This window comes from Zymoseptoria tritici, chromosome 12 (genome assembly GCF_000219625.1).
Source record: "Zymoseptoria tritici IPO323 chromosome 12, whole genome shotgun sequence".
Classification (NCBI taxonomy): domain Eukaryota; kingdom Fungi; phylum Ascomycota; class Dothideomycetes; order Mycosphaerellales; family Mycosphaerellaceae; genus Zymoseptoria; species Zymoseptoria tritici.
In genome coordinates, this window is record NC_018207.1 from 877971 (window position 1) to 900034 (window position 22064).

General features: G+C 53.7%; 7 protein-coding genes across 7 annotated transcripts; 3 read left to right on the forward strand and 4 right to left on the reverse strand.

Moving 5' to 3' along the window:
* Window positions 1–437: 437 nt before the first annotated feature.
* On the reverse strand, window positions 438–1848 carry MYCGRDRAFT_77461 (uncharacterized protein; the record flags this gene model as incomplete). Its single annotated transcript, XM_003848078.1, has 1 exon — window positions 438–1848. One exon carries the CDS (start codon window positions 1746–1748, stop codon window positions 438–440), a length of 1311 nt encoding a protein of 436 aa, XP_003848126.1.
* A 1119-nt stretch (window positions 1849–2967) lies between these two features.
* On the forward strand, window positions 2968–5114 carry MYCGRDRAFT_50735 (uncharacterized protein; the record flags this gene model as incomplete). The annotated part of the gene is made up of 2 exons (XM_003847914.1): window positions 2968–3709; window positions 3763–5114. The coding sequence occupies 2 exons, from the start codon at window positions 2968–2970 to the stop codon at window positions 5112–5114; spliced, it is 2094 nt and encodes a 697-aa protein (XP_003847962.1).
* A 4262-nt stretch (window positions 5115–9376) lies between these two features.
* On the forward strand, window positions 9377–10736 carry MYCGRDRAFT_111502 (uncharacterized protein; the record flags this gene model as incomplete). The annotated part of the gene is made up of 1 exon (XM_003847915.1): window positions 9377–10736. One exon carries the CDS (start codon window positions 9809–9811, stop codon window positions 10298–10300), a length of 492 nt encoding a protein of 163 aa, XP_003847963.1.
* A 1480-nt stretch (window positions 10737–12216) lies between these two features.
* MYCGRDRAFT_101770 (uncharacterized protein) lies at window positions 12217–13548 on the reverse strand (the record flags this gene model as incomplete). Its single annotated transcript, XM_003848077.1, has 4 exons — window positions 12217–12510; window positions 12580–12718; window positions 12775–13133; window positions 13204–13548. 4 exons carry the CDS (start codon window positions 13501–13503, stop codon window positions 12358–12360), a joined length of 951 nt encoding a protein of 316 aa, XP_003848125.1.
* Window positions 13549–14595: 1047 nt separating this feature from the next.
* MYCGRDRAFT_64280 (uncharacterized protein) lies at window positions 14596–17301 on the reverse strand (the record flags this gene model as incomplete). Its single annotated transcript, XM_003848076.1, has 2 exons — window positions 14596–15002; window positions 15071–17301. 2 exons carry the CDS (start codon window positions 17183–17185, stop codon window positions 14781–14783), a joined length of 2337 nt encoding a protein of 778 aa, XP_003848124.1.
* A 492-nt stretch (window positions 17302–17793) lies between these two features.
* Window positions 17794–19596, reverse strand: MYCGRDRAFT_77474 (uncharacterized protein; the record flags this gene model as incomplete). The annotated part of the gene is made up of 3 exons (XM_003848075.1): window positions 17794–18181; window positions 18231–18607; window positions 18661–19596. The coding sequence occupies 3 exons, from the start codon at window positions 19549–19551 to the stop codon at window positions 17794–17796; spliced, it is 1656 nt and encodes a 551-aa protein (XP_003848123.1).
* Window positions 19597–20655: 1059 nt separating this feature from the next.
* MYCGRDRAFT_111505 (uncharacterized protein) lies at window positions 20656–21392 on the forward strand (the record flags this gene model as incomplete). Its single annotated transcript, XM_003847916.1, has 2 exons — window positions 20656–20986; window positions 21079–21392. 2 exons carry the CDS (start codon window positions 20707–20709, stop codon window positions 21390–21392), a joined length of 594 nt encoding a protein of 197 aa, XP_003847964.1.
* Between the last annotated feature and the right edge of the window lie 672 nt (window positions 21393–22064).

A 22064-nucleotide genomic window follows, 5' to 3' on the forward strand; every position in this document is an offset into this window, starting at 1 on the left:
CTGCGTCTGAAGACTACAAGAACGTGAAGTATTTCGACGACATGGTCGTGAATGATTGGCAGATCGAGATTGCCTTGGGCCTGGTGAGTACTCGGTCGAAATCGACATTTTGTGTGAGCAGGCAAAGCTGATTACAATCAAAGCTCAACAAAGGGATGGGGCATGGCGATACAGCTGCTATGCATGCCAGACCGGGGATCAAAGGCGTGATGAATGTCAAGATGATGGGCGAGAAGGACTTCGCGGCGACCCTTCGCCCGGCATCGATGCGGGCCTGATCTGAGTCTCTGCATGTCTGCTTGTAGAAAATCCTGAATTATGCTCGTACAGCGCTGGGACAAGTCGAGCTCTTGGCTCGGATCCATTGCGTCAATGCCAGCATGGGTGTGCTGGAGCGGCTGGAAACCGGCCATTAGATCCAAAGATACAACGACCTTTCAATAGTCTCCCTGATGCAGATTCTTCGTAGGCACCCTCGAAATGCCATGATATTGATCGTGCCTGCTGACTGCAGGTACAACCGGTCGTTCGTCCGATGATGTCCGGATGGATGTACTTGTGACCAGCTTCTCCAGTTGCAATCTCAAGTTCTCCGCCATATCTGCCTCATCTCCGACACTCTTAGATCGCACGCGGCTGAGGGACTCATCTTCGGGTACAACAGGTCCAGCATCGGATCGTGATCGCTCAGGCCCGTGCATTTGGTCTGCTGTCGGCGACACCGGTCTTGACTGTGTTCCGCGAGTCTTGCCGAACGACTTGAACATTTTCAGAAACCCAGGCCGTTTCTTCTTTTCGTGACCATGCGCAGCAATCCCACCATTATTGCTAGCTGGCGGCGCAAGTGCGGCTTGCTGCTGCTTGACTGCAGCCATATTGCTTTCGCGGCCCTCACGACTGATATTGTCCAGAGCTTGCTGGGTCGCCTCGAGGTATTCCGGGTAGTCTTCCTTGCAGATCTCTTGCAGCAGCCTCAGCTTGGAGATATCCTGACTTGTCCGTGTGCGATCGGGAGCAATATGCCATCCAAATACCCTGATGTCCATCCTGCAACCCAAGTCCACCCGTTGTTTCACTCCCATCAAATCAATGAGGAAATCCACCTTTTCTTGCGTGAGCTTGATAAAGCTTCTGAACTTTGAGGTGTCTGCTATCGTCCATGGCTGGCGGATAATCGAGTTCGCGCGGCGGGTGTTGATTTGAGCGCGAGTCTCGGCGACTTCTCTTAGAAGTTCGTACTTCTCTCTGAACGATTCCAGTCTCGTCATATCGAAAGCTTGGTCTCGTGGTGCGAATCGCTTCGGTGGCTTCAAGCCATAGTGTGCCATCATCTCTTCCCGCGAAGTATGCGACGATCGGTCCACAATCGCACTCAGCGTCTCTTCAATTACACTTCTCGTTCCTGACTCGTCCAGTCTCGGGTCTCTCGCATCGAAGAAAGTGGGCTCCTTGAGGTCCGGATATGCCAGCGAGGGATGCTTGGGTACTGCCCGGTCGGTGACAGTAGCCGGCGGCGAAGGCACGCCCACCACGGATCCCCATATTAGTAGACGTGCTTGCTGAAGACCCAGCCGTGTCAACAGCAGCTGTTCTTCCTTCTCCCATTTGTGCGACGGTTGGATCAGCCCAAATGCCTCAACGCAGCTGCTGAACAGGCTGGCCAATACGAGGGCGCCATTCAGCATGGCCTCATGCTCCGGGTTCTCGACATGCTCCGAGTGGTCTGCGCTGGCTTTGTCGTTCAACATGGTCAATATCGCATATCAGTAGAGAGGGAGTAATCGAGCAGAGAGGTAAGGGAACGATGACGGTACTAAAAAGACGCCTACAATCATGGAGGGATAATGGACCGATAGTCGAGACCTCAAGCGACAAGTACCGCCGAGCAGCGCTGGATCGCCGAACATCTGTCCATCACGAGAGTAAGCTGGTGAGGGGCTAAAGACCTCAGCAAAGCGCCTCTCCAACATCTTGTCGGATGGTCGCAATTGCAGCTTCGACATGTCCTCGTGACATGCGTGGCGCACGAGTTGAAGGATGAGGGGAAGAAGGTGAGATGGAGGGGAGAGGAACCTCACCTCATGTCGTGACAGAAAAGAGATTCTAGAGCACTCGCCTCAAGGCCAAGACAAGGACTCCCATGTTTCAGCACCTCAATTCATCGACAATCGCTTCATAACGTAAGTGTGAGTGCAGACCTCCAAGCCTTGAAGCATGAGGTACACACATGTCCTTGCAGCTCGATTCTCAAGTCTGTTTCGACGAGAGCGGCGGCTGATCTTCTTTGCAGCTTTCCCGAAGACGCGCCATGTTTCATTAGAACTTCTCCCGTTCTCATGCCCAGACTGCAATTCACGACTTGCACCTTAGTGGCTCAGAGTGTGCTGTCTGAATGGGACTATGGAGCTGAGCACAAGACACGAGTTGTCGGATGTCCGTGTGGGATCCTGATTATGTTGATTTTTGCTACTGCTGCTCGGCGAAAGTGTCTCTGGCATGTGATCGGGAGAAAGTGGTATGATCATCAATTCACACCTCAGGCAGGACAAGTTTTGGGATATGCTCGGCATGTAAGGATGTTGCTCGAGGCACGCCGGAGATTCCATGATCACGCCGCGGCGGTTCAGGAATGCCGATTCATTCTCGTGGCAAAAGACCTGCGACAGGAGGCAAGCCGCTCGTGAACGAGTTGTCGGCCGTAGCAACAACGACAATTCGATCCGAGAACGAAGTCTAGAAGCCACAACGGGTTCTCCCTCCATCAAAGACCACGGGACAAAGGTCAGTCTAACCGCTTCAGGCACGAGCTTTCAGAGGGAGGCTCAGGGAGCCGAGGCGCTCGGTCAAATCGAGGTCGTCATGGCAAAAGCTATATTGTCTCCATGTCGCCCGTCGCGCGATTCCATTTCTTCCTCAAAGAACTCGTATCTAGGACCATACCATTCCACATCCGACGATACCGCAACCATGGCCGAAGTTCCTCAATGGGTGCGCAACCTCAAGCCAGCCGAGCCTCAGGGCTCCGACCTCCTCGCTCAGGAGCGAAAGGCTTCCAATGTCAACGTTGAGAAGTTGAGCAACTTCCTGTTCACCAAGGAGGCCCTTTCACGACGGGACGAGATCCTCAAGATCCTCAAGGCTGAGCCGATCTTGGACAAGAGCCAGGACTACTTCCTAGGAAGAGTAGACAAGTGGGAGCACGCTCTCGGCAAGGCGAAGAAGGTCAGACAGCTCGCAGTCAAGCACAACTGGGGCGATCTCGAGAAGAGAGTGGCCAACGATCTGATCAGCGAGCCTCTCCCATATGCCCTCCACGAGGGCATGTACTTGGTCACACTTCGCGATCAGGGCACACCCGCACAGCACGAGAAGTATCTCAAGCCAGCTGAGAACTTTGAGCACATTGGATGTTATGCTCAGACCGAGCTGGGCCACGGCTCAAACGTTCGTGGTCTCGAGACTCTCGCCATCTGGAATCCTGAGGACCAGACCTTTATCATCCACTCTCCACACTTGACGTCCTCCAAATGGTGGATCGGATCCCTCGGCCGAACCGCCAACTACGCTGCCGTCATGGCCCAGCTCATCATCAATGGAAAGCCATACGGACCACACCCGTTCGTTGTTCCTATCAGAGACCTGAAGACCCACCAGCTTCTTCCCAATATTTACGCCGGAGACATCGGCCCTAAGTTTGGATACAACACCAGTGAGCGATTTCTACTTACAACAATCCTGAATCTTTGTGCTAACAATTTGTAGTGGACAATGGTTACCTGCTGTTCAACAAGGTCAAGGTGCCGCACGATGCTATGTTGGCCAAATTCTCCGCCGTCGACCCAAAGACTTCCAAATACCTCAAGCCCGCCAGCCCATCTCTCATTTACGGAACTCTGACATGGGTGCGCAGTACCATCGTGCTCATGTCTGGTAGCACTCTGGCACGTGGTGTCACCATTGCTACACGATACCTTGCAGTCCGTCGTCAGTTCCAGGATCGCGATGCACCCGCAGGGCAGAAGGGCGAGAACCAGACGCTCAACTACACCATGGTGCAGATCCGCTTGTTGCCACTTCTTGCGTCTGCCTTCGCCCTTCATTTCACCGGCAAGGGTATGATGTCTCTGTACGAGGCCAACCAGAGGAAGATCAAGTCGACATCCACCACTGGCGACCAGAAGGAGCGCGATCCAGGTCCAGAGGAGACTCAGTCTGGCTCGGATCTGCTATCTGACTTGCACGGCACATCTTGTGGATTGAAGTCACTGTGCTCCACCATGGCAGCTGAGGGCCTCGAGGTCTGTCGTCGCGCTATGGGCGGTCACGGCTACAGCTCTTTCAGCGGTGTTGGAAGCTGGTACGCCGACTACCTGCCAACTGTCACATGGGAGGGCGACAACTTCATGTTGACGCAGCAAGTCGCTCGATATCTGCTCAAGGCCGCAAGGACCGTCATCAAGGGCCAGGACCCCAACAACGACACCACCGAGAATCTCACCTACTTCCACAAGCGCCGTGACGTCGGTGCTGCGTTCGACATCCTCGACAAGGACGACGAGATCGTCTCCGCTTACGCGTGGCGCTCCGCATACCTCACTTTCGAGGCCCTGCACGCGCGCGACGACCTCAAGAAGAGCTGGAACAGCCTTCTCCCGGCCTTCTACCAGCTCTCGCGCGCTCACTCTCAATACCTCATCGTGAAGAACTTCTACGAGACACTCCAATCGCCGTCCATCAGCTCAGAGCTCGACCCGGCGACCTTGGTCCTCATGCACAAGCTCTTCCGCCTCTACGCCCTGCACACGCTCGAGCAAGAGTCGGCCGACTTCTTCACCAGCTCCGCCGTCACCGTGCAGCAGATCCGCCTCGCACGCACCAAGGCTGTCATGCAGCTGTTGGAGGATATCCGCCCACATGCCGTCCGCTTGGTCGACAGCTGGTCTTTCCCTGACTGGCAGTTGAACTCGTCGCTCGGCCGTTACGACGGAAAGGTGTACGAGGACATGTTCTACCGTGCTGCGGAGCTGAACCCGTTGAACAAGAGGATCGTGGACCCGTACCCAGACAGCCCGGTCTTGTTCAGGAAGGAGGCTCCGGAGAAGGGCAGACTTTGATTGCGTTTTAAAGGATAGATTGGATATAGCGGGATGACTTGTATGTATCAGTGTACGAATCTGATGAAGATCTACTTCACTGTCTCGAATAAGGTCATCAATGTGCCTACCTTGTCTCGCTGACGTCGAAGCATTGTCGGATCTCGATCGATTCTCGCGAAGACTTACCTTGTCGCGGGCCGGCCATATCGGGCAGACTCGCAGCACTGGGATTGTTATACCCATATGAGAGCCGCGCGGACATGAAAGCGGGGTGCAAGAATTAATTGATATTTCTCCAGGGATACTGCTGGCACTTCGAGATGCCGTTTCTGTGAAGATGGTGACAGCAATTGCGACTTCACGTTTGCATATGTCATCATCGCAGATCAGATGTTGCGGCCAAGGCTTGCACGACTTCACTGCCACACTTGTACATACCTTGCTCGGTCGTACGACAACACCCCTTGGCCGAACCACCTCTCCAGCTATGGGTAGCAGTCCTCTCCGCATGCCGTCCGACAAGCACCGAAGCAACGGCGCCCACATCACGATCGCTGGCCTTCAGTCCGGCATCACTCCCTTTTACGCACCATTTCACCACGAACACAACTTCAGCGGCACAATCGGCATTTCATCATCATCGTCTCGATCAGCACGTCCTCCACAAATGATGAACCAAGCTTAGCCGCGATGTCGACCATCCGATCGATCCTATCCACGATTTATCTGTCCCGGACCCCGCGATGGCACGAATGCTCGAGGGATCATCCTCGTACGATATGTCGATCCCTGAGTGCGTTTACCGGACGACACCCCGTGCTCACCGCGCGTCGCGCGACGAATGACTTCATCTTCGTTGCTGGAGTGCTTGTAACTGGAGGCGCGGCCGAGCCAAAGAGCGGTCAAGACGAACGATGACGTTGACGGGAGTTGGGCGTAAAGTCGGCGGGAGGTGAAGTTACAACGAGCAACGACTGCTGATCGCGGCACTTGAGAGAGGTGACCAGCATACTGTAGGGACGTACAACGCGGCCATGCCCTTCCCGTAGCGCCGTGCCATGCAATGCAAAAATTCCGAGAAAAGAGCCCATGATCTATCTTCTCACCCAGCATGCGACGCGGAGCTAAAGCTCGACGAGGTGAGGTCCGTACAACGACCTCCTCGAGCCGTGGTATAGCCGGTCCACGTCAATCGACAGTCGTTCGGTAGTCCAAGCTCGGTCCTCCGATGCATGCCTCACAATCTTCGCACATAGATCTCGCGGCCTTCCAGCCAACCGCCTGCCCGCGATAGAAGCATGTGCAGCGCAGATCGCTCTATGCGACACGACAGCAGCAGCGACGAGCACGACCACGTTTCACCATCTGTGCGATTCTTCCCTGCCATGCACAGCCACCCAGTCGGCGACCGCGAGGACTTCGGCTGATTGTTCTTGCTACCTTGCTACCTTGCTCGACCGGAGTGATCACGAACTCTGCACTACATGGCCGGTACTAAAAGTTTTAGCGACTTGACGGGTGTGGTAGGAACTCGGAATGTTCAGTTCGCACGGATGATCACCGATGTTGTGTGGAAGGTTGGTGAAAGGCAGCTAAATTGACACTTTTGCCGTCGTGCTCGAGCACATCAGACGAGCTAGCAAAGTACTAGACCAACGCACCGAGATCAACCACGTTCACTGCCGCGATTGCCTCTTATCAGCGTGGAGAAAACGGAGCAGTCGATGCAGAGTACCTGCACTGGACTGCTGACCTGCGTGTCGTCTAGTTGGCAAACGCAGGAGAGGCGAGGAGAAGTGTTGGACGATAAGACCTGAGCTGACGTTGGATGGAGTTTGAGTTTGTTGCTGCACACCACTACGTGGCCGCCACGCATCCCACGATAGGTGGTTGGCGAATAGGTTGGAGGACGAATGGGTTGGTGGGATGGTCAGCCGCGCGCTTGAAGCGAATAATCGCATTGTTCGAGACGAGTGGTGAACGATGACCAGATGGTGCAGGTGGCTGGGTTGATATCCTAGACTCGCTCTGCTTGGTGAACTTCATAGCATTGAAGGCCATGTCATTGCAAGGTCAAGCAACGATCGATACATTACCATCGCGTCACTTCGTGTCCGATCTTAGCGGTCGTAAATACCGTCTCGCAAATCGCAAACCTTCACTTTCGTCATTGTCAAGGATGTTCGAAGTTCGGACGTGCTTTTGACCAGCACCTCATCGTCCGGGTTCATGTGTTCTGAGACAATGATGAAAGCGCTGGTCCCTAGCGCTTGCGTGGACATGCCACGATTTCGGTCGTGACCTGGAGGATGAGCACTGTTCTCGCGTCGCTTGCTCGTCATGATGAAGTCTTTGAAGATTGCGCAGGAAGAGGTCTGCGCATGCATACCTCCCCTCAACCTCTCAATGCACGATACCGCGAGCATTTCACGCATCGAGGAATTCAAGCAGCACTGGAACCGCTCCATGCATGACGATAAGCGAGGACGTGGGGAGACCCTTCGGCTGAAGCAAAAACCTGACCCCAGCAGTCTAGCCCGCCGCCTGCATATCAGTGCATGAACATGCTGGAGCCGTGCGCCGAGAAGGGCCGGATATCGCTGGGGTCCATCACGACAGAAGTCTTGCTATCGTTGAGAGTGGCGATAAGTCTTGAGCCGAAGGTCGGGTTTGCATGGCTCTCCACTGCAAGATAGATGAGTCTCCAACATTGGCTCCGGAGAGTGGTGGAGTTGTCTGCGCTTTCGTGGTGGATACATCTGTGGAGGTATACATCTCGCTCTCGCATTTTACTTTCCCAGCAGTGGAGGTGGCAGTGTACCGAGCCAATCGAGGACACAGCGCAGAGGTAAAGTTGTCCTTTGCACCATCGGATTGATGACTGTGTATGGCCTGTGCCGTGTTGTCGTGCAGTAGCTTCTCTGCGCACTGTTCTCCTCATCAATGAGTGCCATCGCGGACGAGCAAGCATGGCTTGGACCTGGACCACCCTGGACCAACATGTACCGATACAGTCGCTGGAAATTGATTTTAGTGGCACAAGGAATGGACGCAAAATGATTGAGCAGGAATTCGGCTGTTCATGCTTGTCTGTCTGTCGAAGCTGATCTCCAGGACAGCAGGCCACCACCACCACAATCACATCATCATCAGCAGGGAGACGCATTTGGATGGCGGCTACTGCGCATGTCAGATGATCGCGATCATCCCTCTTGGCCGCTGGACAAATGAGTGCATCACCAAGCAAACCAAGCGCCTCTCCACAATTGAATTGATTGGCGACGGCTGCGGCTGCGGCGGCTTTGTCCATCAAAGTCACCAGAGAACAGCGGCTGGGCGTCACGCCTTGATCTCAAGAGCACCTCATTCAAGATCCTTTGTCATCATCATCTTCGAACACACCCTGCGTCTTACACCCCAGCGCGCGAGCCTGGGCATGAAACTGTGATCCCAGTCGCGGCTAAGCAGAAAAGCAGCACGCTCTTCGCCTAGACTTCCCGTTCCGTAGAGAATGAGATCCCAGCAGAGCGTGCGTGCGTGCGTGCGTGCATATTGGCAAATCCTGCGAGGCCTCCACTTATTGTGAGCGTCGCCAATGTTTCAGGCGGACTGGGACACGAGGCTCAAGCAGTCATCAGCCAGCATTCTCAGCAAGACGCAGGACCCGGGCTTTGTTGCCGCCGGACAGGAAATGATGCCACTTCCATTGCTGTATCACAAGGATTGGACGAGGCATTAATTTAACCCCGCCCGTTGATGATGTGCAGTGTACAAGAGTACATGAATGGGGATTGTGCAGTGCTTTCTGCCAATCAATAAATCCAGCTAAAATGCATCGGCGCCGAGCGGATAACGGAGTATTCATGCCCATGGTGCAGGAAACGGTGTGAGGTTTTATCCCGAGCATAAGGATGCGGTGGGGCCGGACTGGTGACTGAATCGACTCTGAGTGGAGGGGAGGCATTTTGCTGGCCCTGGTCGTCTCGTCCTCTCGCTTTCCTGCGCCCACGCACGCCTCCGCTTATTAGCGTTTTTCCTTGTTCATGCGCGCACCAGACCAGTTGTCCCGTTGCAGGCAACGTGATCTCTCACCCAAGCCACCCAGTCAGTCCAACTCGTGCTCGAGGCTGCCCCACTTCTGCTTCGGGTGATGGTGGTGGGTGCGTGCAAGGGCATCGTCCATCGTGCCTGATTGCCAAAAGCCTCAGCCCAACAACCCCGACCCTGCTCGTCTATTGCTGATCCCATCTGCTTCCCTTCTTCATATACCCTACCCATTCCTTCCTCACGATCCCGAAGCTCTTTTCCGCTTCTTCACTCTCCAGTACCTTTTACCTCTCACACATTGCTTCCTACCATTGCGTCTTACCACCCAGTCATAACGGCATTACACAACTCTTGACTCTTCGACCAAGCCGGACCACCGAAACCCACCGTTGTCTCACGCCATTCGAGCTCCCCATTCCATCGTGGTCATTGCGCAATCGTCCGTGCGCTACATATATGAATCACACCCTCACCTAGTTCATACATTGAAATATTTTTCGCTGCCTCGCCGTCGAGAACTTTCGATCCAACTCTTCGATCAATATACATCTACAACATCGACAGAGTTGCTGCCGTCGCTCTGAGTCATCGACTACTTGACTCTTCTTCACACCTCGACAGACTCGACTCCAACACAATACAACACAACACCACAACTATCAACCATGGACTGCTTTCAAGACTTCTGCCTCTTCTGTGACCGGGACTCACCTGACGGTCCCTACTGCTCACAACGATGCAAACTCGCCGACCTTGAGAAGGCGAGCTCGTCCAACCCTGGATCACCCACATCATCTCGACACGACCACCGCGACACTCGATACGTACTGTCGCCAGCATACAAGTTCCACAGCGAGCAACAACAACAACAACACCAACGAACACCAGGCTACGACGCTCCAGCGGCGAACAACTCTCGACGACCTCGATCATCCTACTTCATGTGGACAGCATCGCCCACAACCCAGGACCGATCACTCATCGAAGACCGCTCGCTATCACCCTCATCATCACGCACATCACTCTCATCAACGTCAAGCGGCTCCAGCACGACAGACGCCTTCTCCGCGCAAGCTAAGCAGCAACTTCAGGAGTATTTTAGCTCCTTCGACCAAGCTCGAGCTGCAAAGCGGAGGTCCAGCACTAGGAGCACCTGACTCGACCAAGCCTCCTGACCTCACCTGGAGTTACACTTTCACACACCACGTCAGTCCGACGACACCACTTCCTCGGACCTGTGGAAAGCTTCTGCATTGGAATTATTGAGCGACTTCTGACACGACCACCACGGCTTCAAGACGACACAGCATCGAAGCCGGGATCCTTCTTTTGTACGCATTGCATCATGGTGTACCACTAAAAGCATCTGACCGGGACATTTTGGGGAGACTTGTTTGAATCACAAAGGCGCGAAAAAAAAACCCCAACATGTATCTGAGCGAATCTGGGTTGGAGTTACTTCTACGAATTTGGCCGGCGAGCCATCATCTGTACGCATGAACGAAAGGAAGTTTTGGGATGAGATTTTTTCTGGTGTACTCGATCGCTACTCTGTTGTTGGAAAGGGTCCATTTGTTTGCTTGCTTATGGAGGATACCCTTGCGTGTTGCGACGAAGGGTCTTGTTTCAGCATATTCCGATCGGGATGCCACAGAACGGACATCCCGACGAGGAGGGAGAAGGGCACGAGTGGATGGGAAAGGCGATGAGGGTTTCAGGCATTCGTGCCACATGTCTGAGTTGGAGCTTCGAGGGTGTAGTTTCGACATGACCAAATCGAGAACACTGCACTTCATCATCATCACCTTGATGGTGCTGTGCTGTCTTTCATCGCCACTGCTGTTCATCATTCGTTTCCATTCGTACTTGTTTGAGATCCCATCAATGCAATGCATCCTTGACATGAAGCAACATCGATAGCTCTCATCGCGCATGAACCTCATGACATAGGTGGGAGAGGAGGTCAAGTAGGTATGGCGAATCAACTCCCTCACTAGCGTCGTGCCACTGCATTGAACTTGCTCACACACAAATCTGCCCCGCGCGGCGCCGCAGCGCTTGTTTCTGCCTTTTGCACATCCCTCCGCAAACAAAAAGTTTATTTTACAGTCGCCGAGTCGTACAGAAGAGAAGAGGACAGTCTAGCTGAAAATGCCAGATTGGTCAAGACTGGGACTGCACGTCCTAGCCGAGCTGAACGTTTCTTCCTTGTTGTTCTTCTAGGCATGTTCACTGATGATCACTGCGGTACCAGCCGGACGCTTCACTAGACCGCGGGCTTCAGACTTGATGATGTGCTGTACAACCCGAAGAAAAACCTGCCGTCGGCGGAGCTACAGCAGGACAGACGCAGAATGCACACGAGGTTTCTGGCAAGGCAGACGGACTGCTGCTACTGCTGCTGCGGCATTTTCCTGCTCCGCTCCCAGCACAGTGGAATTTCGTCGTGACACTACTGAGTCTGCTGCAGCTGCACTACTGTGCTGGGCTAGGCCCTGCCGCTGCTTGCTCGGCTTTGAGGTGCAGCTCGTCGGGTCCATGACTCGGGCCAGGCGAACTGTCCGAGGGTGAAATGCTGCAAGAAATTACGTGCAGGCTATGCTTGCTTTCGCGGACGGCGAAAGTTGTGGAACATTGTTTGAGCTGGGATGCGGAGATCAGGAGAGTGATGGACTGACTGTGGTGGAAGTCATCGTCACAAGTCCATCATGTCGAAGGAGGTGGAGCGGCGTGGTCCGTTCGGTGTATACGACTAGACCGGCGGCGATCGCGCGTGCCGGTGCGGTCCGTGGCCTTCTTTTGATGGTGAGATGTCAGGTGATCAGGAGAGAAGTCGATTTCCAATGCCTTCTCGAGGTGTGACGAGTGGCTTGATTGATCACGACATACCGGACTTGCAGGGCACATCGTAGTTCGTACAGCTGCTCTCTGCTGTGAAGGCACGCAATCGACTGGTCATGCGCTGGCAATAGAGCGACCTCCCTGGCCGACGACTTGCGACTGCCTCAAAGTTTGACCGCCGTCAGGACATTGCGATTCGATGATCCCAAGTTGGAAGCACAAGCACATCTGATGAAGAGCAAAAAATCCTCGCAGGACCTGATTCATTTGCAGCAGCATTCGCATTCGGGTAGTGCACTAGAACTACCGTCTACTCCACAGCAAGTGGGTCCTCTGTCGCCTCACTGAATCGGTCAGGTCGTACATCGGCTTGTTACACCATTGCTTCGGGACTAGAGTGACTCGGTTTTCTCTCCGTCGACGACGCCCTCTCGGAGGCATCATCCGCGCGTCCGTTCAAGACAACCTGGTCTCCCGGAAAGAAACCACCATCGATAGAGATTGGACCCTGTTCGCCGGAGACGTGCTGTGTGAATCGAACAAGTCAGGGTTGGCCAGTTCAGTGGGAGAGTATGGAGCGAGTTTCGACACTTACGATGTACCAGTACGCCACTCCTACGAAGAGTCCTCCACCGATGATGTTACCGATCAAGGCTGGGATCAAGCTCTTCCAGATGTAGAAGCTCACGGAGATGGCTGGATCGCCGAGGAAGATGGCCGTTGGGACGAAGAACCTGCAAGCGTCGAGATCAGTGTCTGGCGAGCGGCTACCACAACAGGCCTCTCTTACATGTTTGCAACAACGTGGTCAAAGCCAAGACACACAAACGCAAAGGTCGGCCACCAAATCGCCATGACTTTGGAAAAGTACTCTCTCGCCATGTACGCCAGGAAAGCAGCCATACACACAAGCCAGTTGGCTCCAATGCCACGCAAGAAGACACCATGCCATGTCGGAACGAGGACTTTGCTCGCGTTGAAACTGAAGACTGTTTTTTGGTATACCGGTGCACTGAAGACACCTCCGTAGCCGGTGATGATGGCGACCACGAAGAGCGAGCCTGCGAGGTTTCCCCAGAATGTGACGAACCAGTGCAGCAGCATTTTCGGGATCGAGATGCGGCGTTGCAGGGCGGCGATTGTTGTGATCTGGATGCGGGTCACGGTCAGTTCCTGTCACTAACATTGACGATTGTGTAGCCCCCGAGCCATCACCCACCATGAACGATCCAGTACAAAGGTCTGTTCCCGTGACAATGATCATCGTCAATCCGAACGGGAAAATCAGCGCAGCTATCGTCCGAAGGAGTCCCGGAGCGTTCTCCTGAAACCAAGGCGACGCATTCGTGCTCAGCAGGGCCGCACACGCGAACGAGAGGAGCATTCCGGCGATCACGGCGCTCATGAACATCTTGTCGAGCCGCATGTTGGCTTTCGTGTAGCCGGCTCGGCCGCAGAGCTCGACCGTCTCCTTGGGAGAGTAGGCATTGACGATGGCGTGGACGTGTTGGATCGTCATGTTGGTCGGTCGTCGTTCGTAAGTGCGTAGAATGGTGATTTGCAGGATTGTCGTCGTCGATGAAGACGACTGGATCTTGTGGGACCTCAAAGCTGTTATACGGTATGTCTTCAGGTGTCGACCAACTTGCATCATATCCTCGGCATTCTCACAAACAGTGATAACATGCAGAAAGAACACCAATGCTTCGACGGCGCTATACAATGCTTATCTGCCTTCCAAATCGTCTTTCGACCAACAGCGTTTCCAGCAATAATCTGACAGAGAACGTTGATCGCCAGCTCGACCAATCTCCACGCTCAAGACGAGACATGATCCCGTCGGAGATGCAGAAGACGAAGCTTGATAGCAGTAAGGACCGCGGATGGCGTTCGTTTGAGTCCGGGGATTAACGCGTCAATGGATCCTCCAGTGAGCCGCATAGAAAACCAATGAACGAGCCACCGCGTCTGCCAAGTCGGAGCCGAGATGCATTGTCGAGAGAATCACTGTCTCGGAGTTGCAGACTGCGAAGCACCATGTCGCGTACACTATTCGGCTACGTTCGTCCGCTCATCGCACTCCCAAAGCAGCGAAATCCATCACCATGAACTCCTTTAATCACATTCGCAGAGTCAGATTGAAACGTGACTTTGACATCACGCCCAGCATCGTCTCTCCACGGAGTCCACGCGGAGTAGTGCACTATAGATTGCGAAGATGAGGGGAAGATAAGTCTCCTGTTCTCGTTGGTAGATAGACAGAGAAAAGGTAAGCAGCAGTGCATGTATAGATAAGACGATAAGGGGTCCGTTGATCTGCAAGAAAGTCTACCAGAAAAAGGTACTTCCAGATTAGGAAAGAGGAGCGGGTTCTTATCGGCTGTTGGTATCAGCCTCTACTTTGGTCTTGATCCGTAAAGCCCGCATGGGTCTGCATCGACTTCGAGGACGACTGCATGTTGCTCGATCGGGTCGACGGTTCTCAGCTCGCAACATGCTCTGCATGCGCATCTTTGACTGCACGTTTGAACGCCGGGCTCTGGCGAATGTCAGCCATATTTGTAGATAACTCACGAGCACCATGATTGATCATTGGTGGAGCTGTGGTGTTGAGCTCATTTGCTCATTTCATGATCACAAAGTCTAGATAAGTTCTACAGAGCTTCACTGCGATCGGCTCAATGACAACGCCGATCTTCGTGCTTCATTGAACAAGTCACCTCCCAACCCGTTCAGCGCCTGTGCTTCCAACTTTTACAACACACCCTCACCTGGGAACCACGACACGCTCTCTCTCTAGCCAGTACCGCTGACAGCCAACTTCATCAAATGGTCCATGAATGTCTGCAAGCTGACATCGTCGGTGAAGATGGTCTGTGCCGTTTGACTGACGCCTCCGTAACTAGAAGAGGTGTGCGTCGTAGACGGGTTCAGCTTGGCAAGAAGGAAACGAGCTTGTGAGCCGCCGGCGTCGCAAACGATGAATCGAGGAAGTGGGAAGCGGTCTTGGATGAGGTCCTGTTGGAGATGATGTTAGTTCTCACGATGCATGTAAGAAGCCCGCAGGACCATGTGGTTCGACTTACCTTCGCATCTTGCTTGGGAGCGTCGAGCAGTTCTCTGAAGTTCTCGTATCCTTCCATGTCCTGGTAACCAGCTTTTCGCCACTCAGCCATTGTCTCACCGTGGAAGATGAGGATATGGAAGAAGGTGTCGAGTAGGAGCACAGTGGTCGGTTGAATAGATGTCGAGTCGAGCAGGACCGGTATGGCACCCTCCTGGTCGAAGGTGTAAGAGTCAAGCGTGGGCTGGATCATGACCAGGGAATTTGACACGTCCTCGTGGTTGAGCACGTGTCGGTAGAAGGCCGTTTCGTCGGGAGAGTTGTTGAACACTTGCAAGAACTGTGACCGGCGGAGATGGAACATGAACTGTGGGTATAGGGTGAAGTTCTTCTCCAAGCGGAAGCTTGACGGGTCGTCTTTCCTGTACTCTGCAAAACGCGAGCACAGGCGAATCAGCATGCGGTCGACCCATCGAAGGACGTCTGGACCATCGTCGACCTCGGCTTTGAAGACAGCGATGCGGCTCATGAGCACCGCTGCTGCTTCCTGGTCAAATGACTGTGCAATGGCGGGATCTCCGCTCGGTCCACTCATGTTGCGGCCGACAGTGGTGACACGGAGATGGTATTGCCCTCCGGAGTGCTGGTAGTAGGTGAGGAATTGAATCAGTCCCTTCTGCGGGCCTTGCTGCATAGCTGGTGCAGGACCGCCTTGACTTGCGATTTCGAAGTAGACACCGTACGAAGCAGCTGGGTCGATGGAGCACATCTTCCAACTGCATGTGTTGCCGATACCGCATTCCGTCTCTCCGACTGATGTCGACTTCTTGTTGAGTGAGACTGCGTGTCCGATGAGACCAGTCACCTTCAGCTCCTTCGTGGTTAGCACCTCGAGCGAAGCATTGAATCCCATCAACAGATTGCCATCTGCATCCGCATCGAAGATCTTCGAGAAGGACTGCTTGTACATGGACGAGGTGAAAGAGTCCGTCAGAATCATGTGGCCACCAGTGCTATTGGCGAGGCCCTTCATCTCCAGCAGACCGACTTGGTCCAAGCATCCTGCAAAAATGTCCACTGCATGTCCGTTGTGTGCCACACGCTTGGCCAGCGTATCGTAAAATTTCAGCGCCTTCTTGTAATATTTGATGTTGTCGCGGTCAATGTCGTGGTGAGAACGGATCTGCTCCTTGAGTTCAGGTCCCACGACCATACCTGGGCCTTCCGTGGCCGGACCACCGGTGAACAGCATGATCCGGGCACCCGAGTTCTGGAAGCTGGTCTCGAGCAGACCAGCCGCAACTGAAAGAGCTACACCAGTGCAGCGAATGGCACGCTTATCGTTCGCAACCGGCCATGGATCCTTCTGGAGGCTCTCCAGTACGTTTGTGAGCTGGAACTCACATTGCTGGACTGGAAGCAGAAACCTGGCCTGAGCACCTCCAACAGGTGGAGCCGCTGGTCGGCCGGGTTGAGGTTGTGGCTGTCCTGGTCTCGCAGCACCTCCCATAGCCAAGCCGAGCATTTCTGAAACCTGCTTCCCGCCGTAGTCCTTGTTGCCGCGGAAGACGTATGACTTTGCGCATTCGGTGTATCCAAGCTCGTGAACCTGTGCCATTGTGCCATATGTGATCAGGCCAACCAAGGCGTGTGGAGGCAAGAAAGACAGGGCGTTGATGATGCTGTCTCTAAGCGACTTGAGCGAATCCTCCTCTTGACAGGTATCGACCACGAAGACAAAAATCGGAGGAGTAGGGGCTGGACGTGCGAGTCGGTACTCGATTGTTGTGCTTCCAGGGTGGAGCTCCGGTGGGATCTGAGACTCGCTGATGTCCTTGTAGTGAGGTGGGAGGTTGTTGCGCTGCAGACAGAAGGGACAGATCCATATCCGCGCGCGCATGTCGACTTGACAGAAGGGGTTCAAAACAGCTCGACACGGAGGTTTGCATGTGACGGGCTCGTATTGCAGCAGAGGTGTGCCGTCCGTCTTCTCTTTCAACGGTGTGTAGAGGGCACCAATTGGCACGACCAGCCGGCTGGCCTCCATGCGTGAAGACGGGAATGTGTTCCATGACAAGCGAATGCCATCGCGGTCTTCAATATCGGACCATTGCTCCTTGAGGGCCTCGTAGTCCATCGTGGGAGCTCGATCGAGGGTGTTGTTCGAGGTCTGCGCAAGAGAAGGAGATGGTGGTGTTTGCCTCTATGCTGCAGAGCCGTCGGGTCGCGGAAGGCTGATGTACGAGTGAGGTTGCTTGGGTGAGTAAAGGTAAGGCCAGATGTTTGCGAAGCTGTAGCGACGTGTCGATGGTTGCTCCTCCCCACCGCAGCGCCAAGCCCAGCATCTAGCGTGACTACAAAGTCCACACTTCGCGCCGCATCTCTCCTCTTCTTTCTTCTTCATCTACAACATTTTTGCCAGTCCGCGCTATTCTACTACTGATATATGACATTCATCGCTCGCCGTAGCGTGAGTGTCTTCGCGCTGTGCATAGAGCGATATACGACCCATGGCTGGGCGCCTGGCCTTGATTATTCCCGTCTTGGGTCCTCTGATAGGCTAGGAATCAGCAGTGGTCACAACTATTGATTTGCACGAGTGACATTGAGGAAGAGCAGAAAGGCGATGCCAGTCCTTGCACGTGAATGATGAGAAGTCTTCTAAGTGGATTATCAGGATCGGGATGCCTCACGACTTGTGAGACTTGCGAATTTCATGATCTACATATTCGTTTCCCATACATGCTAGCTGCACGTTGCCATTGCGCCTTCGCCCCTGATCATCTTGGCTCCTGTCTGTACCAGGCTGATGGTCATCACAAAACATCCAAACGCTATGCAAGCGTACGCCGCATATGTCTCCCAAGTCCGTTTCTTCGTAAGCTTGACAAAGCATAAGGGTGGAAGGATGTAAGCCAAGGCGCAGGCGCTGGTAGCACCGACGAGCTCAAACACGATTCCGAGGTCGCATGTGACGAGCGCCATGCCCATGGCGGACACGATGAGTGAAGTGGTGAAGATCAGATGGCGATTTGGCTGGAAAGGCTCGTGCGGGAAATAGTAGAGCGTCATGACTTCCCGGCACACGAAGCACTCAAGCGGAAGTGTCGTGAGCATATTGAGGCCGAAGCAGCTATAAGAGAGTCAGCGTGAAAAATACACGGTCTCGGAGATATACTGACAGTCGTGCTATGTTGACCATGATGTTGTTGGACGGAAAGTTATTCAGAACATTGCCCTGAGTCTTGTCGCCGAAGCAAAGATATCCGACAAGTGCCATGGTCATGCAAGCAACCATCGAGATGCCAGTCGAGTAATGCGTAACTCTGGCAAACCTATCCATTGTCGGCGTCTTGAGAGACCCGTAGATCAGAAGACTGTTGTGATGGCAGACAAAGGCGAAGGAGATGACACCAATTGCCTGGAAAACGCCGTCGTTGATGAGTAGGCTACCTTTCAGCGGCCCACGCAGTTCGGCGGGTGTCATAGGGCCCTGTGTCAAGACCGTGATTACGATTATGATCATGCTGATCAGAGCCAGAGTGCTGGCTTTTGCGAGCTGAAGCAAGTCAGTTGTGGTCATGGTCGCGCTGAACAGATGAATGCACGTACCATAGCGATGTCTCTGTATAGAGAAAGCGGGAAAGAGATTCCCAAGACGAACAACATGATGATGGCCCTCCGATTGGTGAGTAGCCAAAGAACTGGAATCGTATGCAAAGTTGGGAACAATGCTCCAAGCACTCTCGGAATCGTGTCCCCAATAATAATACAGAAGGCAACCATGCCTCCAAAAGCGAAGGCCCATTGGGCAACCGAAATAGCCACAAGGCCAGACTTGCCAAAGCAATGCTCCATTGTGGCCTGAAAAGAGTTCTGCCCGCTCAGCTTCGAATTTGTGACGAGAAGGCGAATGGTCCAGTCCACAGTGACGGTCAAGGCTATCAGGAGCAGGATGCCGGTCAACAGCCCTGCTTGCCTGAAGGCGTATGGTTGTCCAATGATTCCAGCTCCAATGATGCTGTTGGCCATATTCATGAACGCACTTCTCATCCCACTCTTGGGTCTCGCTAACTCCGACTCGAACTCGTCAAGATCATTGGCAACAGTGACGCTGGGAGCCTCGATTCCTGTGAGCAATGGTGCCCGTTGATATTCCGAGTTGGAGTGCTGCGACATGTAGTCCTCCTCGTCCATCCAGTCTCCACTCTGCCGCGCATTGCCATTGTGCTCCCTCAGTCGTTCCGACTCGTCCACATTGAATCTGACTCTCAATGGCGTTCTCGGGGCTCCATTCCTGTTTTGCGCGAAAGACGACTGTCTTCTCGGAGGTATTCCGGGATGCTTTGGCGGATCCTCCTTTGAATATACCACTAGATCCTCGCCGTCATCATCGGGCGATTGTTCATTCTTGTCATGCTCTTGCTGTAACAATCCTACACTGGCTTCCTGCTCTGCTTCATGGTTGTCGGAGCTCGGTACGGTGGTGTCGTTTCTGGCCATATCGCAGCATTTTCGCTCCTCAAAGAGTTCAAATCTGCATGCTGATCATGCAGGAGAAGTGAACACCGTAGAACAATTCAAGTTGTGTCATGAAAGTGAAACTGTGATGAACGCGCAGCTCGTTAGATCTATTGTGGGTCCCTTTAGCCCCTGCCGGCTTTGTACATCGACATCACCTTTCCTTTGTCCTCACCACCCTCCTCCAAGAGTCTTGCGGCGGTATGAACACTCATTGACGGAGCGCTACCTCTCTACCGGCATCTTGCGCATGACATATGTGGGTTCAAGATATCCTTCCATGATGGTCCGTCGAGAGAAGTCGAGTTGGATGTTGAGGCCGCAACATACCATCGGCAGCATGACCCCAGCAACCCTACAATATGTGCAGAACGTCTCCGGCAGCAGGTCTCGCTGCACAGGAATTGACCGCTTTGCACACAGAGGTCCTCACTACAGCTTGATGAGCCGAAGTTTTCTCGTGAAAGCTCCAACCTTCTTTCATGCGCCGCCGTTAAATCGCAAGACCATGACATTATTGTATGACGCGAACAGGAAGATCTCGTGCAGCAACGTCGTACCGGAAGGATGCTAGCAATACGACGGCAGGATTCCGAAGGATAGGACTGACGAATTCACTTGAAATAGTCTCTGCAGCGCCAAAGACGGTAAGTATATACCTTGAAGACGTCAGTCATTCCTAAACTGCAAATGATCGACGTCTGCTTCGGCAGCCGATCTTGTCCATCACTACGGGACTATACTTCTGTGCTTCGTACTTCAAGAAAGCGCCAAGAATAGAAGCACTCTGAAGCCTATATCGATTAGTGCTGTAAGGCGACCAACCTGGACGTCATCTTGGGGCAGCAAGGCGTCCTATTGAGCTACAATTGTCTCGGGAGGCATGCCGAACTACTGTAGACTGAATACGACTCCAAGTTGGCTCTCTCGCGGATGGTGTGCCGGTGACCGGAACGTTGACGCAACCCATGCCAGGTCAATTGAGGTCAATGGCGAGGTGATCGACGCCTGTCCTGCAGAGCTGTATATATAAGGACCTGCCGCAGCTCGAGCAACATCAAATCATCATCACAACGACCCAGCAACAACATCACACACAACAATTCTCACGCCAACAACACCTCCCACATCAGCACCATGAAGTCCACCATTGCCGGCACAGCAGCAGCCCTGCTCGCTCTCAGCAGCTCCGTTGCAGCTCAGACGACCCAGTCTGCACCTTTCAGGCTCGTAATCTCCAGCTCGGTCAAGGCCGTCGACGGCAAGGTCCTCAGCGCCTGTCATGAAGGCGCCGCGATCGAGGGTCTTTGCATCTCCGATCCTGCAGGCTCGACCTTTCAGTTCAACACCACGACCGGCCAAAGCGAGTCGAACGTCGGCACAATCACCTATAAACTCGATGCCGGAACTGTTCAACGTAAGTCTCACCTCTATACATTCACCCTCCACTACTGCCCCAGCTGCAACTTCTCCGCCCCCATCGAGACCTCTGAACTGACCCCATGTCAGCATCGTACGGCCTCACCTTCTTCTACTCGCCGTCTTCCACCTTGGCTCATGCCCAATTTGGCGGCATCGGTCAGGACCAGCAATTTGGCTTCGACAAGGACAACAAGCTCCATGTTCCGACTTACTATGACGAGTCCGTCTACCCTCCCAAAAGCCTGGGTTCGTCGAAGTCTGAGTACCACTGGTACTTTTGCAACTACAACTACGCCGGATACGGCTACCAGAGCCTGAACTGGGCCGTAGGTGACGTGAAGCCGAAGAACCCTACTTGCGCGAAGGTGGATGTTGTGAGGAGATACTCTGCGGCCTATTAGTAGTTCGGCATTGCAAGACGGGTGACGATGATGAGGGTAGGGTGGGATTCGTAGATAGGTCTGCGTAATGGAAGTCAATACTTCTCAGAACGCTTTGCCATGTCCGACCTATTCAGCGTTGCCGTCGATGCCACATCGTCTTATCATTGTTCAGACTTGCTTCGCACGATGCTACACATTTCCCTTGCTCCCCCTCAACGCCACCTCTCCACTATCAAAGAACCTCACCCTTTCCCTCTCCATCCTAACCAACGACCAACACTCTGCGTAACTCTGATCGCAATAGTAATTGTACGGAGGGCCGTGCCAACAGCGCCCTTGCGGAGGACCGGCAATGAGCTCTTCCAGACGTTCCTGTTCGGCGGCGAGGAAAGCGCGGTATTCTGGGAGACTTTCGTGGCGGATGAGGCTGGACGATTCGAGGATTTCGGGCCAGAAGAAGGGATAGGAGGGGTAGAACGTCAGGGAGCGGTCGAAGTGGGTGATGAAGATGTGGGCGTAGATGCGGAGGCGGAGCTCTGGTGGCAATTTGGTGAGGCTGAGGGGCGACATTGGAGGGAGGAGTTGGGGTGTTCCGTCTGAACTTCGGCTGGTTGAGAGCGTTGGTGTCGCGGATATCGAGCAAGGAAGGAGATCATGATGACTTTGAAGGCAGGTCAGATCCACTGTCCG